Here is a 24,732-nt window from a genome sequence, read left to right as displayed (position 1 = left end):
TCCCCGGGCTTACCCGGGACTAGGCAGGTGCTTTTGCTTACATTGAGTTTGCCCCCTGCTGCTGCTCCATATACCTGGGTGTGTTGTAGCACTCTCCACCATCCCCTTGTCTCTGTATATGAAGTTCAGGTCATCCATGTACACAAGGACTTTCATATCTTCCCCACTGCTCTTGGGGATCTTCATGCCGCTGATCCCAGGGTCCTGCCTGAGCCGCTGTGCTAGTGGTTCCACTGTGCAAATAAACAGAATTGGAGACAGCAGAAATTCTACTGCAAGTATGGTTGTCAGGGACCCATTCACCAGTATCCTGCTGCTCATATTGGTGTCTAGTGCCCTTTTTCCAGGTGACAAGGCTTGTGGGAACTCCCATCTTTTTCAGCATCTCCAGTAGGAAGTGATGGGATACCTGGTCATAGGCCTTCTCCAAGTTGAGGTTCAGTATGCCGATGTTCTGTCCCCTCTTCTGTTCATACTGTAGTGCATCTCACAGCTGCATCAGGGCATTGTGGATCTGTCACCCTAGCACCATGCATGCCTGGTCCTCATGTATCAGTACATCTATAAACAGACTCAAAATGCTCAGCCAAGACTCTGGCCATTAGTTTGTAGTCAAGTGTTCCACCCCTGCAAAGGAGCCAGGTCACAGAGGAGGGCAAGCATCCCAGCACTGCTGAATACCAGCGTCTCATCTTATGATGAGTCGGTGAGATTTTTGTGGGTGATGTAGCATTTTGAATGGGGGTTACATTGGCCAAGTGTGCTCTCATGGTGCTGAAGAGTTTATAGAAAAGCAATGGGTGCTCAGAAGTCTCTGTCCAGCTCCTGCTGCTCTGTTCCACTCCTGTTAAAAAACCCAAGTTCCAGAGCCCACCTGAAGCTTAGTGGCCCCTTAGGTGACCATGCCTAATGCATACTAATGTCTGTAGCCAATAGTGCATAAGGTGCTGATGTGGGTAGCATTACATCTGGTTGCCTTTGAAGCTTCACCCCCCTGAACAACTGGGTACCCATTTACAACAGGGCAGACTGGGGCAGCCTTTGGCATGACTCTAGACTAGAGAAAGCTCAGACTTGCACATGTGGGTCCATATAGCTTTGCTATGGATCTTCTGGCATTGCACTCAGTCTCCTATTGCAACCTTCAGCTGTTATTTTGCTAACTCAGTGCCCTTGCTCCCCTAGCAACACCATTAAGAAACCCTGGCCCCAGAGAAGTCACCAGAAGTTCTCTCCCAGCATTATTACTGATCCCAGAACAGAAAATCTTCTCTGATAATTCATGAGAAGGGGCAGTGACCTTGGCTATCCATCAACTTCAGCCCTACCCCTGGAAATGTCTGAGTGGTTCTAAGACCCACATTTCTGACCAGTGCCACCCTCGTGAAATCTTTCCCTGTCCCCAACAGGCTCTGGGTGCGAGTCTTAGTGCTGAAGGGGCTGTGCAGGGCCAGGCTAATGTGAAAGTGACCAGCACAAATAGGATTTAGGGGTGTTTTAAGACACTTCCATATATTTGCCCCATTTCTGAGGCTGCTGAAGTGCTCTTAGAGGCCAGTGGGTCCCTGGGACCAGTGGATCTATGTGCCAATGGGTAAAGCAGTTGAGTGGCAAGGATACCCCAGTGCTGTTCTGGTGGCCATTCACTCCTAGATGTGACAATGGTAGCCAGCACTGGCAATGTTCCAGGAAGTTTGCCCTTCTAGGCCTCATGTCCTGTAGGCCTTGACCCTGTGCTTTTCTGTCAGGTTGTGCTCTCCCAGCCTTTCCCCTCCACAGGGTCACCCACAAGGCAGCAGGGGCTTGGGTTTTCCAATACCCCCTATTTGCCCTTCACTGGGGAGGCACAGGTATGGCATTTCCTGGAGACTGCCCTGCCACAGACAGCCCCACCCATCCAACCCCCAGCAGGGTGTGGTTTCAGGTTATGCCCCAGGACCAGGAACCTCCTCCATCCTCATACTTCCTACTCTTGACCTCCAGTTGTTCTGGGAACAGCAGTACTTCAGCCACAAGATGCTCACCCTTCAGCTCTCCAGTTGCAATTGCCCAGCTCTGCTCTCAGGCTCTGTCTTATACCCCAACTGCCTAGCCCCACACAAATCAGGCAGCCTCCTGGGTGCCATGCGATACTCCAGACAGGGTCTGCTCTCATCTGCAGCCTGCTAAAGCCCTTAAAGGGACAGGCACAACCTGTGCTGTGCCACAGCCCCTCTCTGGAAAGCAGGGTGGAAAGCACTGTCTTGTACTTGCAAGTGTAACCCGGACGGTACTCCAAGATATACCCCCTCTCCAATTGAAGGGATCAGAGCAGGTGCACAAGCGCTGTGGGAGGTGTAGAGCCCCTCCTTCCTCTATAGAGCAGAGCCAGATCACCAGTGGACAGGATTCAATAAAGGTTAGACACTTAAAATCAAAGACATGTTCATCCAGTTGACAAAAGGCAGGGTTAATATAAAACACAAACAGCAGAACAAACAATACTGGTTGGCAAAATATAAAAGACACAAAATACAAAATGTCAATTAACAAGAAATATAGAGCCTAGGTACCTAGAAGCGGGGAAGGAGAGAAAACACAATGACCCCCTTCCACTGCAACAAGAATTTCTCCCTGTCACTTCACTCACCCCAAGTCATTGCCGCTGGGTCTCCCATGTGGTAGGCAGAAACTGTATCACACAGCCACAAGTGCTGGTACTGCTCCAAGCTGCTAGGGGTCTTGACCTTCCAGGAGCTGCTGCCTCACATGGAGCTTCCTGGCCTCTTATTGGAGGAGCTGGAAGCAGAGCTGGGAACCTCAGGTCACTGCTCAGATCCTTGCTGGAGCTAGGGAACCTCTCCTGCTGGCCACAGCCTCTTGTAGGGGATCCTGGAGCCCAACGGGGAGCCTCTCCTACCAGATACATGCCATGCTGCTGAAGGTCCAACTGCTGCCTGCAGGTCTCACTCCTTCAGGCACTTCTGGGGCAACTGCTCCCACCCCACTATCCCAGCTCTTTGAAACTCCTTCCCTTGCTAGTCTCCCCTGAGTCAGCTGTGCTGTCCCTTTTATCCCCCTCCAGGTGACCCAAGGGGCCAATCAGGGGACACGGAAGGTGAGTCTCTGGGGACTGATTGGTGAGGAAAGGGAATTCCAAGCCCTCCAATTATCTTTTACCCTTTCAAAACCCCTGGGCTAAATCATAACCAGCTAACCCATCACACAAGTCCTTAGGAAGAAGTGACTGGATCCCTGAACTCATGTCCAAGTCAACACAAAGTTCAGGAGCTTAGGGATTGGGGATCTGGGGTCAGCCTCTTCAGTGCCATGATTCATAGCATGAAGAGACTGCTGAGCTGGAGAGGGGGTTGAGTGTGAGAAAGCAGGTGCTTGATTCAGCTCCATGCTCCCCATGCTTTATGGCTCTGGTGATGTGTTTATTTGCCCATAGCAAACAGTGCAACAGCAAGCACATCCCTCACAGCCATCCACACTGCTTGACCTGGCAGCACTTCTGCCCAGAGTAGCCTGCCCACCCATAGTATGGGTGGCCCCACCAGCACACAGGCAACAGAGAGCTCAGTGAGGAGGAGATGGTCTCAGCCCTCTCCCAGGTCAATGGGGGCCTGAGAGCTCAGGGTCAGCCAGCAGGAGAGGCTCTGAGATTTTCTCAGCAGGAAAATACAGTGTGAGCATGCACACATGTGCTTACCCCTACACGGTACCTGCACACTCATCAAACAGGCACAGCCTCAGGCCCTACACACATACATACCCCTGAACTCTAAACACGCCACCCCTCACACAGTGCCTACACACTTGCTGAGCACACACACATACACAGCTCAAGGGTCTATCCACACGTCCATTCCCTGAATTCTAAACACCACCCCCCGTGCAGACCCCAAACAGCACTGATACACTCATGGTACACACACAGCCTTTTAGACCATATTTGCACCCAACTTCATATCTACAAACCCCTCACAGAGCCCCTGCACACACGTATACTCACACCCTCCTTCAGTCAGCAACTGTTCTCCCACTGAAATGCAGCCTCCCCACACAGCTCCTCATAACTCCTGTCTGTAGCATTTGAGTGCTGGCAGGTAGGAGCTGAGTGGGAAACTAAAGGCTGGACTTGCATGGAGTGCTGCAGACCCCAGGCAGCTGTAGGGTGGCTCAGGTCCTAGGGTGTGGGGGCAGAGCTCAGGGTTGTGAGGCACTGATAGCCTCTGCCCTCCTCAAACTGCCCATTCTCAGGCAGACCTCATGTTAAATTTTGCTAAGCCATGATGTCTCCCACCCTAACTGCCCAGAGGCAAAGGCCCAGTCTGTCTGGTACCTGCAGCCCCTCCCCACACAGATACAGACACTGAACTCCCTTACAGTGATACAGGTTATTTATATATATGTAGTTAACCTCCTAGTTGCTGCATGAGTGGGACGATCTTGGCTTTATGCCCACTTTATAGAAATGGGAGATTCCTTCCTGGCTTCCTCCTGCGGCCATACGGCTGAGAGCAAGCAAAACTCGGGGGCATCTGGCTTGGGTCTGCACGTAGGATGCCTGCCAAATGATTTGGAAACATCTGAAGCCCTAGGTGGGGGTAGAGGATATTTGCTGGTAGTAGGGCCACTTATGGTTCTCGACTGACTCACAGGTTTGGAACTGATTTAGCTGATTTGGCTTGGAACGCAAAAAAAAAAAAAATCATAAATTTTTTTTTTTAAAGTGGAGGACACTGCAGCTGACTTTCAGCACCCTCCACTTTTGGACGAGTTCAGCAGAGCCAGACACATATCTACCCCAGAGAGACCCTGAGTGCAGCCCTGGCACCAGCTGGTGCCTTGCCACTGACTCCCCTGGGGCTGACCCGCTCATGCTCATTGACATCAGACCAACTGGCAGGCGTGGTCCTAGCCACGTTTTGTGGGGAGTTAACTGCTGGGATTAGGGATGCTGTGAGCTGTTCATCACTTGGAGATACTGTCTTGAGGCTGAGGCCTCCCTAAAAGGCCACTGCCAACTGGGACAGGAGTCCTGAGCTGGGCACAGGAGTTGTTGGTGGATTCTGGGGCTGGTGCTGCATGGGAGCTCTGTTGAGAGAGATGGTCACAGCGACAGCTTCGGGCCTTAAACGCTAGGCACAGCCTATGCATTTCTGGGGTTCATCCCTGGACATCTGGGTTCAGTTCTCAGCAGTGCTATTGACTTCATCTCTATTATCAGGTATGTCACTCAGTCCACTGTTTTCATAAAGGTCAATGATATGGGAAAACACTTGGAGCTTCCGGCTCCTCTGAGAAGCACTTTTGGACTAATTTCCATCCTCTGTCACAGACCGAGGCAGTGAAATTACACACCGGAACCCAGACAAAGCCTAAGGGATCTGGGTGATGTCTGTTCAGTCTTCTGTCTGTCCTGGTGACCTACAAGAAAGCAGGACAGCTCTCAGTATTTCCTGCACACAGAGAGCCCAAGGCACAGAGCCGTGCAAAGCTGAGGAAAAGACTGACAGTGACCTCTTCTGGAGAAACACTGATGTGCACCTACATGGTCCCAAAGATGAAAGACTCCTACAGGCAGGTCTTCCCTTCCCTGACCGGAGGGGCAGTGCCCAAGGAGCTGTGCTTGGGCCTGACTGCAGGAAGCACAGCTCGGTGCCCACAGACCCAGTGAGCACAGTGCACGATGGCCCCAGGAGACGTCTTCAGAAATTCATGTCCCTCGCTCTGGTTCTGCTGACATGCTCGGGGCCCAGGGACTGTCACCCAGAGCTACTCACCCCAGGCTGCTGGCTGGCAAAGAGGCTGGCTGGCTCTGCCTCAACCTGAAAGGGGTAGTTTGCACTAGGAGCTGCAGGGGCAGGACTGAGATGCCCTGGATGGGGGCATCTAATATATTTATCTGAGGGGAGTTGAGCAGGAAGAAGAGATTGGAGGGTGGGGTGGAAAGGGGAGAAGCCCTTTCCACTGGTGGTGCCCTCCATGGCCCTTTGTCCATTCCCTAAAGTGTGAGGGCCATGGCAGTATCCTCAGCCCCACAGCATGGGAAGAAGGCTTCATTTAGGGCTCAGGTGGCCTGGGAGCAGTGTGGCTAGTAATCTAGCCTTCAGGCACACCTCCACTCTGCTGGGGGGAAGGGAACCGGAGGCACACCTTGTCCACGAGGGTCAGCAGTAGGGCTGGGAACTGAAAGCAGGGTTACCAAGCTCTGGCTCTGATCACTAGACCCCGCTGCCCAGGGGAGTCCTGTTCACCCTTTCTCCCAAAGCTCACTGCAGAGGAGGAGCTCCAACCATGGTGTGGGAAGTCCAAATGAGGCTGTGGCTGCTGGGCTGCAGGTGCCAGGTGGCTTAGGAGAAGCAGGTATCTGGGTGAAAACCCTTCTACCCCATCTCCTCCTGGCAGCAGCCCAGTCTGGCCAGATTTGGGACCTGAGTGAGAGGCAGCATCCCATGTGACCTACAGCAGGGTGGGGAAGTGGCTGACAGCTTTACCTGATGGTTGAAGCAAAGAGATTGGGAACCGGGTGCACTGGGCTCTCTCTGTTGCCAGCTCTGAGCATGCTGGGCTAAGTCACATCCCCTCTCACCTCCATTTCCCCTCTAATAACATTCAGCTGCACTCAGCCCTTGCAGCTCTCAAAGCAGCTCAGGATGGCCTCCCTTCTACTTCAGACAGGAACAGTGAGGCAAGGTGGCAGGGAGTAAATGACTTTGCCTTGGTTGAATGGCAGCTCTGTGGCAGACCCTGGGAACTGAAGCCAGGTCTCCTGACGCCAGGTTGCCAAGCACTGGGAAAGCTTTGGGGCAGTAGCACGTAGAGGAACCCAAGGTGTGCCACAATCTCTCCTCAGCCCCATGATCCCCACCAAGCCAGCTGCACCCCCCTCCCTCATGCTCCCCACTCACTGAGGTGTGCTGTAGCAGCAGAGCACCAAGGAGTTCTGGGTGGCCTGAGAGCCTATCCAGGTGCAGGTGCAGATGCAGGCATTTGTACCTCTCCTCCCAGACACACATGGTGCAGCACTGTGGCTAACACCCAGGTGGGTCCTGATACATTAGCCACAGGTTATGGCAACCAGCAGAGAACACCCAGACTGTCTGTCTGTCCTTCCCCCAGGCCCTCTACTTCAACTGGAGATGAGTATGCACCGCAAGTTCCTGTCCCTTTAAATGTTGATTGCCACTGTGCCTTTAAAATGGGGCATGGGGGCCAAGTCCTCTCACCCCACTACAAGGTCAGAGAGGAAGGGTGGGGGCTGCAATTGCTGTTGCTCAAGGGATTTCCTTGGCATTTTAAAGTTGCTTCCCCTTGCTGAGAGCTTGTCTTGCTCTGCCCCCACCCCAGGCCAGTGGAGTTTTTATGCTGCAGTCAGAGGAGCCCCTAGCACTAGGTTCCTAGGGGCTGAGTTTTAATCCTGAAGGGTTTCCTTTAGTGCTAGTGAGGAGTAGAGAGCTGCATTGCCTGATTCCTTTGACCAGCAAGTGGCTGCAGGGACCAGCATAAGAACAGTTGAGTGAAAGCAGAGGAAGGACCCTGGGAGTCAGCCAGTGCTAGGGAGAAAGCTTCTACCTTCCTGTGGAGGAGAAGGAGGATGCTCCTAGCTGTTTGGGGGATCCCCTAACACCTGTTCCCAAAGCCTCCCTGCTGTCACAGTCCTAGCACCCCATCCTGTTCCCCAGCCCTGAGTGCAATGGGCTCTCTCTGTTCCCTCTGGGGCTTGTTGCTCTTTGCTATGCTGTTTCCCTTTGAGCTGAGCTGGGGTGAGGAGGGGAAGGAGCTGGCTGCCCTGAGTGCCCTGGCTGGGGCACCTCCCATGCCCCTCATCCAGGAGTTGATGGAGCAGGCTCCCACTACCCGGCCCCAGGGTCGCCTGAAGAAAATGTTGGGTGGGCAGCCATTGCGCTACATGCTAAACCTGTACCGGAGCTTTGCTGACCACAACGGGCGGCCCCGCCAGGACTATCGACTGGACACCAATGCTGTGCGCCTGGTCAGGCCCTCAGGCAAGAGGAGGCAGTCTGGAACAAGTGAGTTGCTGAGCAGTTGGGAGAGCAGGGAACAGAGCTTGGTGCCCCTGGGGTCCATATGGTATTAGGACTAGGAAAAGCTGGAGAAGGATGGGGCTGTGCTATGACCAAGGGGATAAGGGACCCCAGAATAGGAGATTTGTTGGGGGGGGAGCATTGCTGAGTCAGATGGGGAGTGTCAGGCTGTTTCCCTTCTTCTGTAACCCTGACTCTGCCTATAGGAGGTGGCAACCTGGAGGCATCAGCTTCTTGGTAGCTTCCTGTAGTACCTGCAAGCCTGTGCTGTAGGCACTTGCTCCTCTGATCTATGGGTGCTGTATGCATTGGAATAACTGCATGAGCTCTGCTGCTGTGTTTTGCAAATGGCTTTTTATGCATGTAATATGACCTAATATTGCTAAAGGCAAAAGCCTGTTGTTGTTCTGGGTCTTGCAGTGCAAAACTGAAGCAAGAGGAGGTCTGGGGCTGGGTGAATAAAGGGACCTCTTTGTTTCCTCTCCCTCCAGAATGACTTGTCATGTTGCACTGGCCTGGAACATGGGTGTTGCTACCCCTTCTAGATATTGCAACACCTTGGCCTTACTAGTGTAAAGGCACCTGCCTACAGCAAATGGCACCAATGCCTGAAGCAGGCTGTGCTAGTGACAGGCTGGATTCGGGGAGCCCCACCTCTGCTTCTAGCTAGCTGCAGTTTGTGTACTAGCTATGGGAACTGTACCAAGCTGCGGGGAACAGGGGTGGATTCTGCTCCTTGCTCTGTCCCTTCTCTGCCAAACCTCACTGCAGAGTACATAGAGCTGCTGTCTATTTCCAAGACTTCTTGAGCTTTGGTCAGGGACCCATTCTGCTGAGGGACTTGAACCCCCAAACTGTGTTCCACTGAAACTGGAGACAAAGGAAAGCTGCCTTCTGAGTACTTGTGCTCCAGTGTGTTGGAGCACTTGAGGCTTCTGGAGAGGCAGCCCTTTTGTAGCCCTGTAGAAACACAACCAGACCCTCCAGGCCTTGACCTCCCCTGGCATTCAATGAAAGCTCTGTCCCTAGGTGGTCTTGCTGTGGGGAGCATCTGCTTTAACCCTTACCAGGCAGTCCAGTATAAGTCAACCATGTGGTTGGGAGGGGTATTGTAATAGTAAGAGGGATGGCTTTCACAGCCCTGAGGAGTCCTGTTCACAAAGGGTGGGCTTTAAGTCCAAGGTGAAAGCAGTAGTGGCCTAATGGTCAGATATGTTGAGTTGCAGCTGTTGCCAAGTAGTGCTGTGGATACCCAGCTCAGTGGAGAATCAAGGCCTCGGTACAACAAGTCCTGCCCAGCTGAAGTGGCTATTGACTCTGATGTTAGATGTGCTTGCTTTAAATTTGTCTAGATGCCTGGTCAGGGGTACTCTCCATATCCATTACTAGGGATGCCTATATGGAGCCCAGTTTTGTGCTGTATGAAGACCTGGCTGGCACCAATGTTGGTAGCAGAGCAGACAAACTCCTGAGCAATGGACTTGCTGACTTGCAAAGCACCATTTGGTTATTTAGGGACAGACTCAATATGAGCAGTGACAGTACTTCCTATCAGCAGCCAGTGACTCTCAGTGGAGAGCCATAAGGAAACTACAGGGGGGATGGCTTCTGTTTACAAGGCCTGAGTGCTGTGTAATTGCAGCTCCTGGCTGCAGCTGGAAAAGACTACAGCTCTCACTCATGCAGGCAGCTCAAACCATTTAGCAAAGATCTTGCTGTTCCCTTCACAAAAGTGCCAACTATCAGCAGCACCAATCTTTCCCAGGCTGCACCCTTACAAAGCAATCCCTAATGCAGACTCTGGTCACTCCTGTAGAGGACACCTGGAGTACCTTACAGGTGTTTCAAATGCTGTTATTGTGGAGGTGTCAATGGCCTGTTCTCAGAGATGGAAATGAAACCCAAGGGTGAAATGGCCAAGGTTGCATAGTCTGTCCCTGGCAAATTGGTGGATGGAATCGTGGACACCCTGAGGTCAGTGTCCTCTAACCTTTAGACACTGATACAAGCCTTTTGCATGTGGATATTGGTCACTGACAAATGAGGCAAGCTTTGGTATGGTGCCCTGTGGTGGGGAGGAACTGCCACAAGGAATGATGACTCGCCCTCATCTTAAGGGGAAAACTGGTGTCCTCTGTCAACGCCTAGGATCTTCCTCAGCTTTGTCACTAATTTGTATGGTGCTGATGGGGAAATTCCCTCTGCCTTTGTCTCTGCTCCTTCAGTCAGCCCTGTACAGGACTGTCTGGTACTCTAGTCTGCCTGTTTGGGGCTTTCCATCTAAACTTGGGGCTTCTCTTGAACCTCCTATCCACTTGGAAACTGGATAAAGATCAGGTTTTTCATTGTTCTGAGTATTTGAATCACCGGCACTAACCAAAACAAGTTCCAACAAATGCATGTGAGACTCCTCCAATGAGGAAATGACTTCCCTCTGGTTCTAGCCCCTGGTGTGAACCTGTTTTGTCTGTAAAGCTTTCTTTAAAAATAAACCCAGAGCAGTAACTGAATTGAATTGGGGGAAGAAGAAAGTTTTCTGTAGATCGTTTCTTCCTCCATCATGGAGAAGAAGCAATGTGGACTCATCCATTGTCCAAGACCCCTTTTAAGATGAATAGTGGAGGGTGCAAGAGAAGCCTGAGGAGGTGCTGGGTTACCTCTCGGTAGGAAGGCTGTGAGGGGTTGGGGGTGGGGAGTGAGGCTTGATGAATAAGTTCAGGAAACTGGCAGACAGGAGCATCTGAATGTCTTGTAAGAAAACTTCAAGCTAAGGTGGTTTTGGTTTCCCCAAAAGTACGGCAAAAAACTAACTCCATCTTCTCCTCTTCCCTCTGCAGGCCCCTGGCACACACAGACTCTTGACTACTACTTGAAAGTCCATCCTGAAGTGGAGCACCTAGTGAAAGTTGCTGTAGTTTATTCGCAGACCCTGTCAACAGCTCATGCCCAGGTTCTGTGCACAGTTGAGCTGTCTGGCAAAGATGGTGATCCAAAGCTCCCGCTCAAACCTGTCTTACCTCAGAGACACGTGAGGAACAACACCATCCTCTCTAGGAAGAACAGCTGGGTAGAAATGGACATCACCTCTCGCCTTCAGCCAGGGCCCTGGGACACCAAGAAGAGCCAGTTACTTAGCCTCAGTCACATGTGCACCAGGCTGGGATTGGAAGGAGGCTGGGATGGGACTGTTTCCCTGAACAACCCCTTCCTTTTGCTCTACTTGAATGACACCCGGAAAGGCTTCCAGTCCAAACTAGGGAAAGCTGCCTCAGAAGATTCTCCATCTGGGACTGTGCGAACTCGCAAGGTGCGCCAGGCAGGCAACATTGTCCTGGATCTGCCCAGCTACCTCCAGAAGAACAGTAACGAGAAAGATGAGTGTTCTCTGCACTCCTTCCCGGTCAGTTTTGCTCAGCTGGGCTGGGACCACTGGATTATCGCCCCCCACCGCTACAACCCTAAGTACTGCAAGGGCAACTGCCCCCGAATCCTACGCTATGGCTACAACTCGCCAAATCATGCCATCGTACAGAACTTCATTAATGAGTTGGTGGACCAGAGCGTGCCCCGGCCTTCCTGTGTGCCCTATAAATACAGCCCCATCAGTGTCCTGATGATTGAGCAGAACGGCAGCATCCTCTACAAAGAGTATGAAGACATGATAGCAGAGTCCTGTACCTGCAGATAGAGCCCTCAATAGCTGAACCACTAACTATGTCTACTGACAGTAACAGTAACATATTACCTGAAGCTTTGATCCTCTTCTGGGGAAGGGGGCCCAGCCAGACCTGGTGCCTCCAACCTCACCCTCTCTTGTGAGCCAGTTGCCCAGCTTTCTGAGCACGTTTACTCTGCATGCCTCTAAACAGGTTATCTTCTTTGCATTTTTTTTTTGGACAGCCACATCAAATGGGATCCAAATTCTTGCTTATGTTTTTGGTTGTCTTTTAAGGAAGTTGGTCCATCTTTTCTTTCTTGATCCTCTTCCCCTCCATCTTTCATTGCACAACGGACACTGAGTGGGGATATTTTACAAGTGGATTTTTATGCAAATAGCAGGTTTTTAAAGAAGAGCATGCTGAGCCCTAAGCTGAGGACTGTGACAACTTCTTTTTTTTTTTTCTCTTTCTTTTTTGGGGTACTCTTCTCCCTGCTGGAAACGTGGGGAGCTTTATGGGAACCGACTGGATGCACAAGCTCCAACAGCAGAGCCACTTGGAAGGGAGATGGACTAGCCTGTGGAGAGGATGCTGTTTGTTAGCTGGGCTTCTGTCTGATGCTCTTTACGCTTCCAATTCTTAAGTAGGATGGGTCTGTCTGCTACAGGAAAAGCTGGGCTCTTTGGGACTGCCAGATAAGAATTGAGGAGCATCTTTTTGTACCCAGGGAAATCTAACTGATGGCAATGTACTATTCTTTTTCTTATGTTTGGAGTTATCTAGAATGGTGATGGGTGACATGCCAGGAGCCCAGGCCTCTACCACAGGAGATCTTGGAATGAAGAGGCAAGCTCCTTCTGCAGGAAAATGACACCCAAATGAGCAGGGAGTCATGCAAACTGGCTCTAGTGCTCTGAGGTTCCCCTATGTGTACCTTTCCCCAGCAATTGTGTGGTTTGTTTTTTTCCTTGGGCCACTTAGTAGATGAAGAGCTTCCGTATGACTTGAGTTTAAGCAGGTACTGTCCTGTGTTGCTGTCTGTATTTTCTAGTTCATACTCTGTTCTTCCCCTGGCTCTGGCATGATCTGCCAGCCCCAGCAGATCACATGTACTCTTGAACTGTCCAAATAAATAACCACGTAGTCTGCATTAGTGACTTGTTGGGCTGTGTGAGCAAGGGGCTGGCAGAAGAGATCTGGAGGTGGGATGGGAGCTCAGGATCAGGAAGGCTCCCACTTCAAAGCCCTGTGACCTCTGGGCTGGAGTTCTTAAGTCCATGTCTAGGAAACAAAGAACCCACTGCAGGGAATGCTCTAAACTTCTTCTTTCTTTAAGCTGGAGTCTTGTTCTGGGCTTGCCCAGTAGAGTCAAGACAACTCCAAATGCTAGGGACTGGCTGTGAAGGGGCATCCAAACTCAGGTTGTCAGTCTGCTGGGATAGTCAGGGAATGACCCATCCCTAAAGGTGTATGGGTTGTTCTTTGGGTACACCATGACAACAGTCACTCCCCAAACCTGCTTGGGTGATATTTTAGTCTTTTCAACCTAGATTTTTCCACCCCTTTTCCCCCTCCCCCTCCCCCCAGCTAGTGGCACTTTAGTAGCAGGACCTGGAGACATGCTCCCAGAGAGCCCTCCTCTGTCTTCTGCTGCACCAACTTACCTGCTTCCTGCTATACTCTGAACTTGTGTTGCTTCTCTGCCTAAAGTGGTGATTTTTTTTTCCCTTTCTCAGCCTGTATTGTTGTGTGCTATAACTACATGAATTGGTTACAACCTGGATATTTTCTATTTATTATATTCTGTATTTAAGTGTATTGTGTAAATAAACTGGTTTGTTTTGCTAAAGAAAATTGCAGCCCATCTGCTTTCTTGCTCTCATCCAAGTCCCTTGAGACCACTGCATGAAGTAGACTCCTGGGTGGGAGAGGCCTCTGTAGCCAAGGAAGGAAGAGGGGAGCTTGGCTTGGAAGGAGCCTTTTCAAAAAGGCTCAAGAAACCTTTGTCTCCCCATGTGGTGGCCCAGGCAACCATTCGGTTCTCAGTTGTCCTGTGCCATAGGACAAGTTTGCAAGCAGTAAGGTGCTAATAAACCAGCGTTTCTAGTCTTGCCTGCCTCCTGGAGGCAACTGGTGCACGTACTGGTCTGCACCATCCAAGAGGCTGGGCAGTGCTAGAACATGGGGAGCCTGGCTCTCACATGAGGTATGGAGCAAGAGTGATTGTTTTAGATGTTTTTAGTCCTGCCACCTCCTTAAGGAAGTGGCAATGACCCCACAGAGGAGGTGTAGAGTGACTGGCCAGTGGCACATGTTCCCATGGAGGCAGAGTGCCAAGCCACAAACCTCTGATCCAAAGCCATGCTTTGTTTGGATGGCTCTAGACTTGCCCACAGTATCTCCCCTGTACAGTGGTAGTAGGCCACCTCAACTGGGAGATGTCATCTAGCAGCTGATTCCAAGGGCAGGCCATCCTTTTGCAAGATGAACCAGCAAGTTCCTCTATGAAGGTCTGAGAGACTGAGCTGAGCTGTCTCCATGTTCCTTTTCCTTATACTTGTAACCACTATGAAAATCGAGATACTCTAGAGAAGGTCTGAAATGCCTCCTTTCATGTATAGTGATGGTGAGGCTGCAGCTGCTAGGCAGTGAAAAGATTTCTACCACCCCCCTGCATTCAATCTTGCCTTCAAGCAGTGTAGGGCAGCTGAAAGGAGGCCTTGGTTTCTGACCCACTTGGCCTCTGAACAACATTAACAAGCCTGTCTGAGAGAAGGAGGAAACATGCTGCTGGACTAGATGCAGTAATCTGACACAGCCAGTGGCCCCTGGCAAAGCAGGGATGGAAAGCTGGAAGGGGAGCACAGTTCAGGAAGCTGCAACTCTAGTCTGCAGTTGCAGGACAGCTGGCTTGCATTTTGCTGCCTGTCACAAGGTGGAATTCCAGCAATGTCGGATGGAGCAGTTTCTATTACCCAGAGGCTTTCTTTAAAGTGATCCCAGCTTTCCAGGAGAGGGAATGGAGGGAGTCTAGTTTTCAGGCACTTAAGAAACAAATCACTTTAATTGGAAAAGCTTTTTGACCAATGGTTAAAAATGCAGTCTGGAAGGCAAGTGCTGGTCTCCTTCCACCTAGGGGTGAGCCCTGGTGGGCATTACACAACTGGGGCTTTCCAAGATGATAGGTAGGCAGACAAGTATCAGGGCAAAGTTGGATCAGGCAAAGGAGGTCTCAGTATCTGTTGCTGTCTGTGGTGAGGCTGGTGACACCTGTGTGAATGTCGCAAATGCTGTAAAGGAAGTGGTATAGGGGACCTGTCAAACAGGCCATTTATCCCTCCATTCCCCACACTTATGCAGATTCCTAACAAGCTTTTGCTATTGTCTCGAGAGAGAGAGAGAGGCAGGGAAATAATGCCTTTTCTCCAAATCTGCAGTTCCTGTTAATGAAACTTCTCTGGTAGATGAAGAAAAATGGACAAAAACAGGGATGAAGTCCTCTTGTGATTGTCCCCTACGACCCTGCCACTGTCTTGCAGGGTTGTAGGGGAAACCCCCAAGCACTGAATCGGCACCAGTGTCACTGTGGGTAAAGGCTGAGTCTAGGACACCCTTTCCCATGGGACTACACTGGGAAGTGGTGGTGTTCTCGCACTACTAAGTGGGGGTGATGACAGGAAGGTTGCTTTCTCCATGTGATGGGGAAACCCTCAGTGAGATTTTTACAAGATCAGCTAATAATCATGCTGCAGAGCCCTTGCCTATTGCTGGCAAAAGGGAGGAATTTGTTAGTATGTCTTTGTCCACTGGAGGGAATCTTGTGTGTTCCTCTGAAGTAGCTGTGGCTGGCGAAGAAACTTGTGTCCATGGCCTGGATGGACCTCTGACCTAGGAAGCTCTATTTTGACATCTGTTACTGTGGTATACCTGGAAATCTACTTATTGCAAGTGCCAGTACCCTTGCTGGGAGGGGTGGTGGTGGGAGCCCTGATGGCTGGAGTCATGTGCTCCTGGAGTGTTCCAGCCCAGACTCCCCTGGAAAGTACATCTCAGCCTGACCCCAGAGGACTGCACTGGAGTTTAGACTCTGTGGCTGATGCAGTCCTTGGCTGATGCAATCCAAGGCAACTGCAGCCTCTAGCCTCTTTGCCAGTTGTGAATGCCTGTACCATATGACTGGTGTGTACAGCACCACGATGCAGGGGCTGCTTCAGAAACTCTGGATGAGAATGCCATGCTAGCTAGGAGACTAATCCTGAAGCACCATACATATCAATGCCCAGCATCTAGCAGGTGGCAACCCCTTGGGTTTACCACCGACCTGGGGCTCAGGATTCCTGGGTTCTATTTTTCACTCTGCCACTGATTTTATGTAAAAATTTGAGCAAGTCTTTTCCCCTCTCTGTGCTTATTTCCTCTTGTAAGTTGGTATAACGATCCAGGCCTACCTTTGCAAAGGCCTTTGAAGTCTTAGCACTGTGATTTTTGTGTTTCATGGGACTGTTTACCCGAAGGTACATCTTTGAGTCTTTGGTTAGGAACATGAGTAGAAATGCCAATTGCGTACACACAGGCTCCTAGTAGTGAATGCCCTTCTCTGCTACATCTAGAATCAAGAGTGTACACCTATTGCTTTTCAACCAGCAGATGAGTGGCAGCTGTTTTATCAGTGGAACACCACTTGTCCTACATGTAGTCTCTCTGTAAAACTGGGTTCAGATGCTGCTTTGGTTTAGATCACCAATTCCCAACCCCAGGTCGCGGGGGCACTGCCAGTGACTCTGCACAGAAAGGACGAGTTGTGCCACATGCTGAGAACTCCTCTGCCCCGGGTCACTGCTGCTGCCGCTGCTGCCGCCACCACACTCCGCTCCCAGCAGTAGGGTGCAGAAAAAAAAGGTTGGGAACCACTGGTTTAGATACTGAAGCCATTGGCTGCGACTCTAGTGGGTATTAACAAATAGCTGTTCTTGTCAGATCTGGGATTGCCTGATTGGAGGTATAGTTAGTCTACATTCCTCTCAAATTGTCCAGGCTTCTTTTGAAAGCCATTGCCTGGTAACAGATTTCTGCATGACTACTGCTGATATTTGTATCCTGTATCTCTTTTCTGCTGAAAACATGGGGGAGTAGGTCCCAGATAGTAGCACACTGGGCTTTCATCACACAGAAAGCTGCAGAGTCTTTCTAAACTGGTGTATGTATGTGTGTGCGCATGAACGCACGCATGTGTGGGTGACAGATTATCTACAGCTGTCCAGCAGAGAATGGGGCTGTAAACACGTGCTATGCGTGAGAGCCGCTGGGTTGAAAACCCCATTGGCTACCTCTTTACTGGAAATCGGTGTGATGGGGAGAGCTGTTGGGAGAGTCCAGGCCCCTCTGCATACGGACACTGAAGGAAGATGAGCTAGATAAACTTAACAGTATAAATTAAAACTGGCCTCCGTTTGCTTGATCTTAATTCACTTTGGAATGTACTTTCACTCTAATGTAATTCACCTTAATTCTGACTGAGCAGCCACCCAGGGTTTAATGCTGTTTAACTAATCCACTTTAAAAACTAATCCCTTAGGACAGGAATCTCTTCCCCTTGTCCTATGTCAGTTGGGTATAGAGCAGGGCACTGTGTCAAGATCTCAGGAAAAGCAGTCTCTGCTCTGAAAAGGCTTACACGTATGGCAAGTGACTCACTCAAGGTCACCCTAGAGATGAAGAGCAGAGCCAGGATACCTAATTCCCAGCCCAGAGTCGTACCCACTGGGCCCCAGTTCAGGCTGCTGGTGCTTGGCTCTTAGGTGCCGGGAGTCGCTGCAGAAGGAAGGAAGGGAGGGAGCAGGTAGAGACATCTGTGGCAAGGGCTGATAATTCAGTGGTTTTAATGATTTAATGAAGGGCCAGTGAGTTCAGTCCTTAAGGGATATGCAGTCCTTGTGCCTCAGGCTCACATAGCACTTCTCTGAGCTTCCCCTCTGTACTCACAGTTATTGATTACCCAAGGCCAGGACCATGCACATGGCATGAAGCCACCTAGTCCCAGCAGCCCCAGTCCCCTGCCCCACTACCACCCGTATAAATTCCTTGCTGAGAGTAGGACAGATGTGTGTGAAAAAAAACAGCCCTAGAACAATCCTGAGCTCTCCTGTCTCTGCCAGGGAAACAAACAAGTCCATTGCACATCTGTGCTTGGTCGCTGGTCTAAGGCAGTGCAAAATCCAGTCTATCTTTTGATCCCAACTGCTGGCTGCTGCAGAGGACCTGGAATCCAGGTGATGGATTGATTCTAGTGATGCGCAAAGAGCAACACTGAGGAAATACCAGTATTTACCCTTCAGCAGCCTTCTCCCAAACCCATGCCTTCCAGCCTGAAATGAAAGCCAGCAGACTGGAGCTACTGCAGTGTGTCTGGAAGTATTTCAAAGGTAAGGGAACCTTCCAGGGAGTGCATTCTGCCATCTTTTATACCGTCTCACCTGTGCCCTAAGCAGTTAGCCAATATTCATGGCCTTGCCAGGTTGCTTCCGCTTTGAGGAGAAATTGATGATCCATATCCAGTGTTTACTTGCTGTAATCCATGTCCAGTATTTACTTGCTGCAATCCTGTTTGTGTACAATGGAGGTACAAAGTCCTCTCCTCTTGAACAGGCATTTTCTAACCCAGGTCTGCCTGTCCAGAGAATCCTGTGTCTGAGAAGTGCTGACTCTCAGCCTCCTGCAGAGCCATGCTAAAAAGCGCTGCTCTTGTGTTTTGCGCCTGTTCTGTCTCTAACCCACATACAACCCAAGCAAAACCCTTCCTCTTGTGCCTTGTCATTAGTCACAGGGTTTGCAGTTTGCCACTAGTCCCTTGAGAACACAAAGTATTATTCCACTCAGGTTTGGTTTTGTGGCTGATTGCTTTGGGCAGTGGTTCCCACTGTCTCCAGCTTCCCCTCTCTCCCTGTAAAAGCTCTTCAGTGCTTTTTCCATTTATGCTGAGTGAAGATGACCAGTGCTAGAGCTGCTTGAAAACTTTCTGACCAAACTTGTGGTGCAGGGGCTCATGAAACCCAGGTTCAAGCCCTTGCTTGATTTGAAGCTGGAAGGTGAACTTGGGCCAGCCCTGCCATGGACAGATCTAGGATTCTGAAAAGAGGGGTGCAGATAGTGTGGCACATGATCCCATATAACACAACACATATTTTTCTCCAGTTAAAGAGAAACTAGAAGCTTTACTAATACTCTAGTGGACTAGCACTATTTTATTTAGTTTAAGATCAAAGCAAAAAGAAAGATAACTGTTGGAATGTGCACTAATTTGTTAAATTTTATATAGAGTTTAAAAAAACACAAACTTGGCAAGAAGTCAAAATACTCAAAAGATATTGTGTCATTGGTCGTGCAGTCATTATAGTTAAAAGTGTATCTCTTATTGAGTCATAAATAGGGATCCTGGTTTTCTCTGTCGAACAATCACAAATTCTCTGATTTTTTAAAAATTGCTAATTCTCTGATTTAAGAACCCCAAAGCTGCGTTTATCTGTGATTCAACTAAAATGCCACTATATATATAGGTATCAGTTGCACACAATGTTTTATTGATATATTTACAATTTTAAAGCAATTTGGAAGCCTACCAGTGCCTCAGTCACTATGATAAAATAAATTCTAAATACCTATACATTTTGGTATTTGATTTTGGGTTTGTTTTTATGGAAAATCAGAGCTCCCCTGTACCCTTTGCTCATCAGGATATGGGGCCACCTGTGGCTGTCCCTCCCTCCCCTGCTTTGTGGTGCTGAGCAGCCTTGATATGCCGGTGCCCTGTCCATATCATTGTCCCTCACCCAGGATCCACAGTCCCCCAGCCCTGCCAGTGCCCCTCATTCTTAACCCACAGACCCCTAGCCCTGCCACTAGCCTTGCTGGTGCCCCTCGATTCCCAGCCACAGCCCTCTGGCCCTGCCAGTGCTCCTCACTCCTCACCTGCAGCCTTTGGCCCTGCCGATGCCCCACACTCCCCACCCACAGCCCCCCTGACCCTGCTGGTTCCCCTCACTCCCCATTCATAGCCCCTTGCCCCTCACCAGGCCTGATGGAGGCCCTCCCCCCACCACTGTTAGGGCTAAGGGGCAGGGACCTGGGTCTGCAACCCCTTGCCCCCCCCACCCCCCTGCCCCAGCAACACCTGAACCCTGGCTGCTACCCAGCACAGGCAGTGCCTGCTGCGGCCAGAGCAGAGTGCAAGCCTAGCTCCCCCTTCCCTGTGGGCAGTGTGGCCAGAGCAGAGCCTGTGGTGGGGGGCAGATGCAGGCTGCCTGCTGTGAGCTTGGGTCTCCCCGTCTTGTTGCCCTCCCCTGAGTGCCTTCACAACCCAGTGGGTAGGATCTGGTGTGGCAGAGCACGGGGGGGGGGAGGGGGGGGGCTCAGTGCTGCCACTGGAAGCCCCACACTGTCATGGCAAAGCACCCCCTGCACACCTGGCAGCAGCAGAGAGCATAACTCTGCACCACTACCCCTGTAGCTGCTGGGTGGGCAGGGGATGTCTCGCCATGGTGGCACAGAGCTCCTGGTGGTGGCACTGAGCCTCCCCACCTGGCTCTGCCCTGCTGTGCTAGGACATGCCCGCTGGGCTGTGGAGGCCCCAGGGGGAGGGCAGCAGGGTGGGGAGCCCTGAATCCATAGTGGGTAGCCCCATCTATCCCTCCCCATGGGCTCTGCTCCAGCTGTTCTGTCCATGGAGTAGGGGTAGCTGGACAAGGAGAGGCTGAGGGACTTGGGCCTCTTTAGTTTACAGAAGAGAAGGCTGACAGGGGACTTGGCGTTGGCTTACCACTACATCAGGGGAGTACATCAAGAACTTGGTGAACAGCTGTTCACTAGGGCACCCCTGGGGATGACCAGGAGCAATGGATTCAAACCCCTGGAAGGCTGCTTCAGGCTCAATTCCAGGAAAAACTCCTGCACAGTCAGGGTGTCCAGACTGTGGAATAAGCTCCCTCCAGTGGTGGTGCATTCACCTACCCTGGAAATGTTCAAAAGAAGATTGGACAGTCACCTCACTGGGGTCACTTGATCCCAGTTGTCTTTTTCTGCCTAGTGCAGGGGGGGCTGGACCCAATGATCTACAAGGTCTCTTCCAGCCTCTAACAATCTGTGAATCTATGACTCTGCTCTCCACTTTGGCCACAGCAGCTACCACCTCCTACAGCCAACAACCAGGGCTCGGGCACAGCTGGGGGTAAGGCAAGGGGCTGCAGACCCAGGTCCTTGGCCTACATCTTCCCCCACCCCATGCACAAATCTGGGGGGGGCATGTGCACCCCATTCCCCCATGAGGAGTATACATAGAGGTGGGGAGCCAGCCCCTTGCTGTCCTATGGACAAGCCACCTGCAGCTCCATCTCACTTCCCATGCAGACCTTGCAGCTGTGCATTGCAGCCCCAGGCCCCAAGCCCCCTACGCACCACCCTGGCTGGGCAGTAGCCCCAGCCCTGCCCAACTCCCTCCCTCCATTCCTTGCTTTGCGTTTCTCAGTCCCCCCCACCCCCAGACTTACCTGCAGGGAGCTGTGAAAGCTGCTCTTCATGCTGCCTGGCTGCCCCCTGCCTGATCGCCCTCCTCCTGCTCCCCCCAGCCACTTGCAGGCTGGAACTCTGCCAGCCTGCAAGGGGAAACTCACCATTTCCCACTTTTTTTTCTCCTTTAAAGGAGAACTGAATCTGAGCAGAATCTGAGATTTTCTCCTTGTGGCAGCCCTACACTCTACCATGTTGGGTTTGGATTGTCCCAAGCTGACTCACCTGTCATGACTTATGGGAGATGTACTCTGTTCCCTTGAATGATGTGAAAATCTTCCTGCTGGCTCGAGTTCCCCTCTGGTGTCTTCTGTGGGGCTCCTCCTCCCCTACATCACACCCTCTTGGGTGTTTCAATGGGTCACAGGCTTCGCTTGGGTAGCTGTCAGAGTCGATTGGAGCACAGCTGCATGCTGTCCTGTCTGTGGCTGCTGGTCATGTGGTACTGTGGTGGAATGGAAAAGCTAACATAAATGAAAATAAATAACTAAATATCCCTCAGTCTGGGTGGGGAAGGACTCCATTGCCCTGTGCAGAGCTGCTCGATCCCAAGCACTGGAGTTTTGCAGGGGGGTTCATTGCTTCACCCCCTTTACTCCTCTCTCCTTTGGTGCTCCTTGCTCTCTGGGGCTCTCCACTGACACACTTTGTGCATGGGCTCTGGATATGGGGCTGCTGGGGTGCTGCAGATTCACCCCCAGTGACATTCTTCCCCACTGAGTCCCAGTTTGCTCTTCCCCATAAGGGTCTGCCTGCACCCCTGTAGGCTTCAGCTGGGTGCAGTTAGCCCAGTCCAAGAGCTTCATGCCGCACTAGGGCCAGAGCGTAGTCAGTTGCTTGCCTCTGCTTGCCTCTGGTCCCAAGGGCTGGACTGGCTTCCCCAATTTATAGGCCAGTAGTGGCATCTATGGTGATAGTGGCATATGTGTGAAGGCTGCAGCGGCACCGCTGGCAGCTGTCAGAGCAAAATTTTGAGTATGTGCTGCCAGTACAGAAGAGGTTAAACTGACAAGCGCGGTTTGAAGTTGTGAGTGGAAATTTCCAAGGCTCACCCAGTCCTTGCCCCCTGGGTGACCTGCGGAACTGTCAATCATTGCTGACCTACTTTCCCCACAGACGCATGCTCAGATTGTGTCAGCTCCTGACTGAGAGCATGCTCAGTCAGAACCTGACATGAGGTAATCAGACTAGAAATTTCTCTGCGGAGAGCACGCTGATTGGCTACTAAATTGATATAAAAGTTCTGTGAGCCCCTCCCTCGGGGGGAGATCGCGTGGACCAGAGACAGAGGCTGCTGCTGCAGGGACTGTTCTCTGAGTCAGGCTTCAGGGCCTATTGATCTCCTCCTTCGGTGGCTTCATATTGCTCATTGTATTGAGGTTTTGACTACGTTCATCTGGCTCCTGACTTACCTTTTGAACTGATTAACGGCTTATGATTTCGGATCACCCTCTGGACTTTGTTTAACCCGGTTCTGGATCATCGACCTCGGCTTTCTTCACCAACTACGACTCTGCTCATCCCTCCAACTGACGTCTCCGCTGCTGCATCTTCTGGCTACTGACCTCGGCTTTTCATACGACCACCCGATTTGTCCATTGCTGTGGACTGGCGTCACGCAGTTCATCATCACCGTGTTACAGTTCATTTTGTTATTTGCGATCCCCATTTATGAGCTGTTGACCAGCCCTGGGACTAGGTCTTCGGACTGAACCTCGTGGGCCAACAGACCCCTTTGTTGTTAATTGTTAGTTTGTGTTCAAAACTGTAACTGAAGACCTTTCTGCCTACGCCTGAAGCGTAAGTCAAATAAATTCACCTGTTCTTTCTCAATCCGCTCCGAGTCCCTAACTCCAGACTCTACGCCGCTAATCCCACCTGTCCGTATCTAATTGCCACCCCGGCCCACCGTGACCTTGGGGCCCGATCCTTCGGTTTTCCCCGACAGCAGCATTACCTGTAGTGACAGTGGTGGTGGCAGCGGAAGTGACAGCAGCTTCTGTGGTGGTGGCAATAGCAGTGGTGGCAGCAGTGACAGCAGCAGCAGTGGTGGTAACAAGCCTCCAGTACCACAGGTGGTTCCGGGCCCAGATTGGGTGCTCGGATTCCTCTGCCCTGGCCCTGCCCCCGGCTCCTGGGCAATCCTGTATATGCATGGCTGCTGTGCCATGCCCCAATTCAGGTCCAGCTCATTTGGCTGCACAGCAGCAGCTATGCTGCACATGGCCCAACCACCTGTGCTGTGGGAATCAGGTAAGCCAGGCAGGGGCCTGCCACACTCCCTAAAATGAGAAAAATCTGTGTTTTACCACATTTTTCCATGGCAAATGGAAAACCTGGATCCCTGGTCATAAAACAAAACCCAGCTTTCCTGAGCATCTTGACAGTGCTCCAATATTTCTCTGTCAGTCATTTCTACACCTAAGTTAATATTACCTCACCTGAATTAAGGATTTTAGATAGAGCTGATCACAGTCTACAGAACTGAAATAGATGAAAGACATTACCAGGAATGCCTAGCATACAGAAAATTTGCAAAGGAAAGAATAGTTTGAATAGTAAAACAACAAGACCATTGAAAAGACAGAGGGTCATTAACACCGACCTTAGAAGGTCATCTAGTCCAACCCCCTGCTCAAAGTAGGACCATCCCCAACTAGATTATCCCAGCCAAAGCTTGGTCTAGCCCGGTCTTGAAAACCTCTTGTCAGGTAGTTAAAGGCTTTTGTTAAATCCTCTCTCAGTTTTCTCTTCTCTAAACTAAAGAAGCCCAGTTTCCTCAGTCTTTCCTCATAAGCCATGTCCCCCAGCCCCGTCACCATTTGTGTTGCCCTCTGCTGGACTCTCTTCAATTTATCCACATACTTTCTGTAGTGTGGGGGCTAAAACTGAACACAGTACTCCAGGTATGGCCTCACCAGAGCTGAATAGAGAGGAATAATCACTTCCCTGGACCTACTGGCAGCACACCTACCAATGCATTTCAGTATGCCATTAGCCTTCTTAGCAACAACGGCACACTGTTGGCTCATATTCAGCTTATTGTCCACGATAGGCAACTGGTAGGGAGTTCACAAGGATGCACATGCCCCACCGATGGGGCCGGTGCCCCCCCAATGATTGACACTGATGCTGTCAGTAGGGCTGGTGCCCCCCCCGACAGGTCAGTGGCTTCTGTGGATGCCCCTGCAGGTTCAAGAGTCACTGGTCACTCATGTTGTCCACTGTAACTGCCAGGTCCTTTTCTGCAGAGCTGCTGCCCAGTCCATGAGCCCCCAGCCTGTACTCATGCATGGGATTATTCTGTCTTAAGTGCAGGACTTTGCACTTATCCTTGTTGAACCTCATGAGATACCTTGTGGCCCAATCCTGCAATTTGTCTAGGTCTATCTCAATCCTAGCCCTACCTTTCAGTATATCTACTACTACCCCCAGCTTGGTGTCATCTGCAAACTTGCTGAGGGGGCACTCAATGCCAT

At 51.0% G+C, this 24,732-nt stretch overlaps 1 protein-coding gene across 1 annotated transcript; it reads left to right on the top strand.

The window, feature by feature from the left end:
* The first annotated feature begins 3,209 nt into the window (after window positions 1-3,209).
* BMP15 (bone morphogenetic protein 15) lies at window positions 3,210-13,521 on the top strand. The gene is made up of 2 exons (XM_090061133.1): window positions 3,210-8,021; window positions 10,874-13,521. The coding sequence occupies exons 1-2, from the start codon at window positions 7,685-7,687 to the stop codon at window positions 11,722-11,724; spliced, it is 1,188 nt and encodes a 395-aa protein (XP_089917259.1). The 5' UTR covers window positions 3,210-7,684; the 3' UTR covers window positions 11,725-13,521.
* The last annotated feature ends 11,211 nt before the right edge of the window (window positions 13,522-24,732 follow it).

The sequence above is a fragment of the Crocodylus siamensis genome, chromosome 8 (assembly GCF_052110815.1).
Source record: "Crocodylus siamensis isolate JL-2025a chromosome 8, ASM5211081v1, whole genome shotgun sequence".
NCBI classification, from domain to species: domain Eukaryota; kingdom Metazoa; phylum Chordata; order Crocodylia; family Crocodylidae; genus Crocodylus; species Crocodylus siamensis.
Note: the sequence above shows the minus strand (reverse complement) of the source record. Positions and strands in the feature narration are given on the sequence as shown.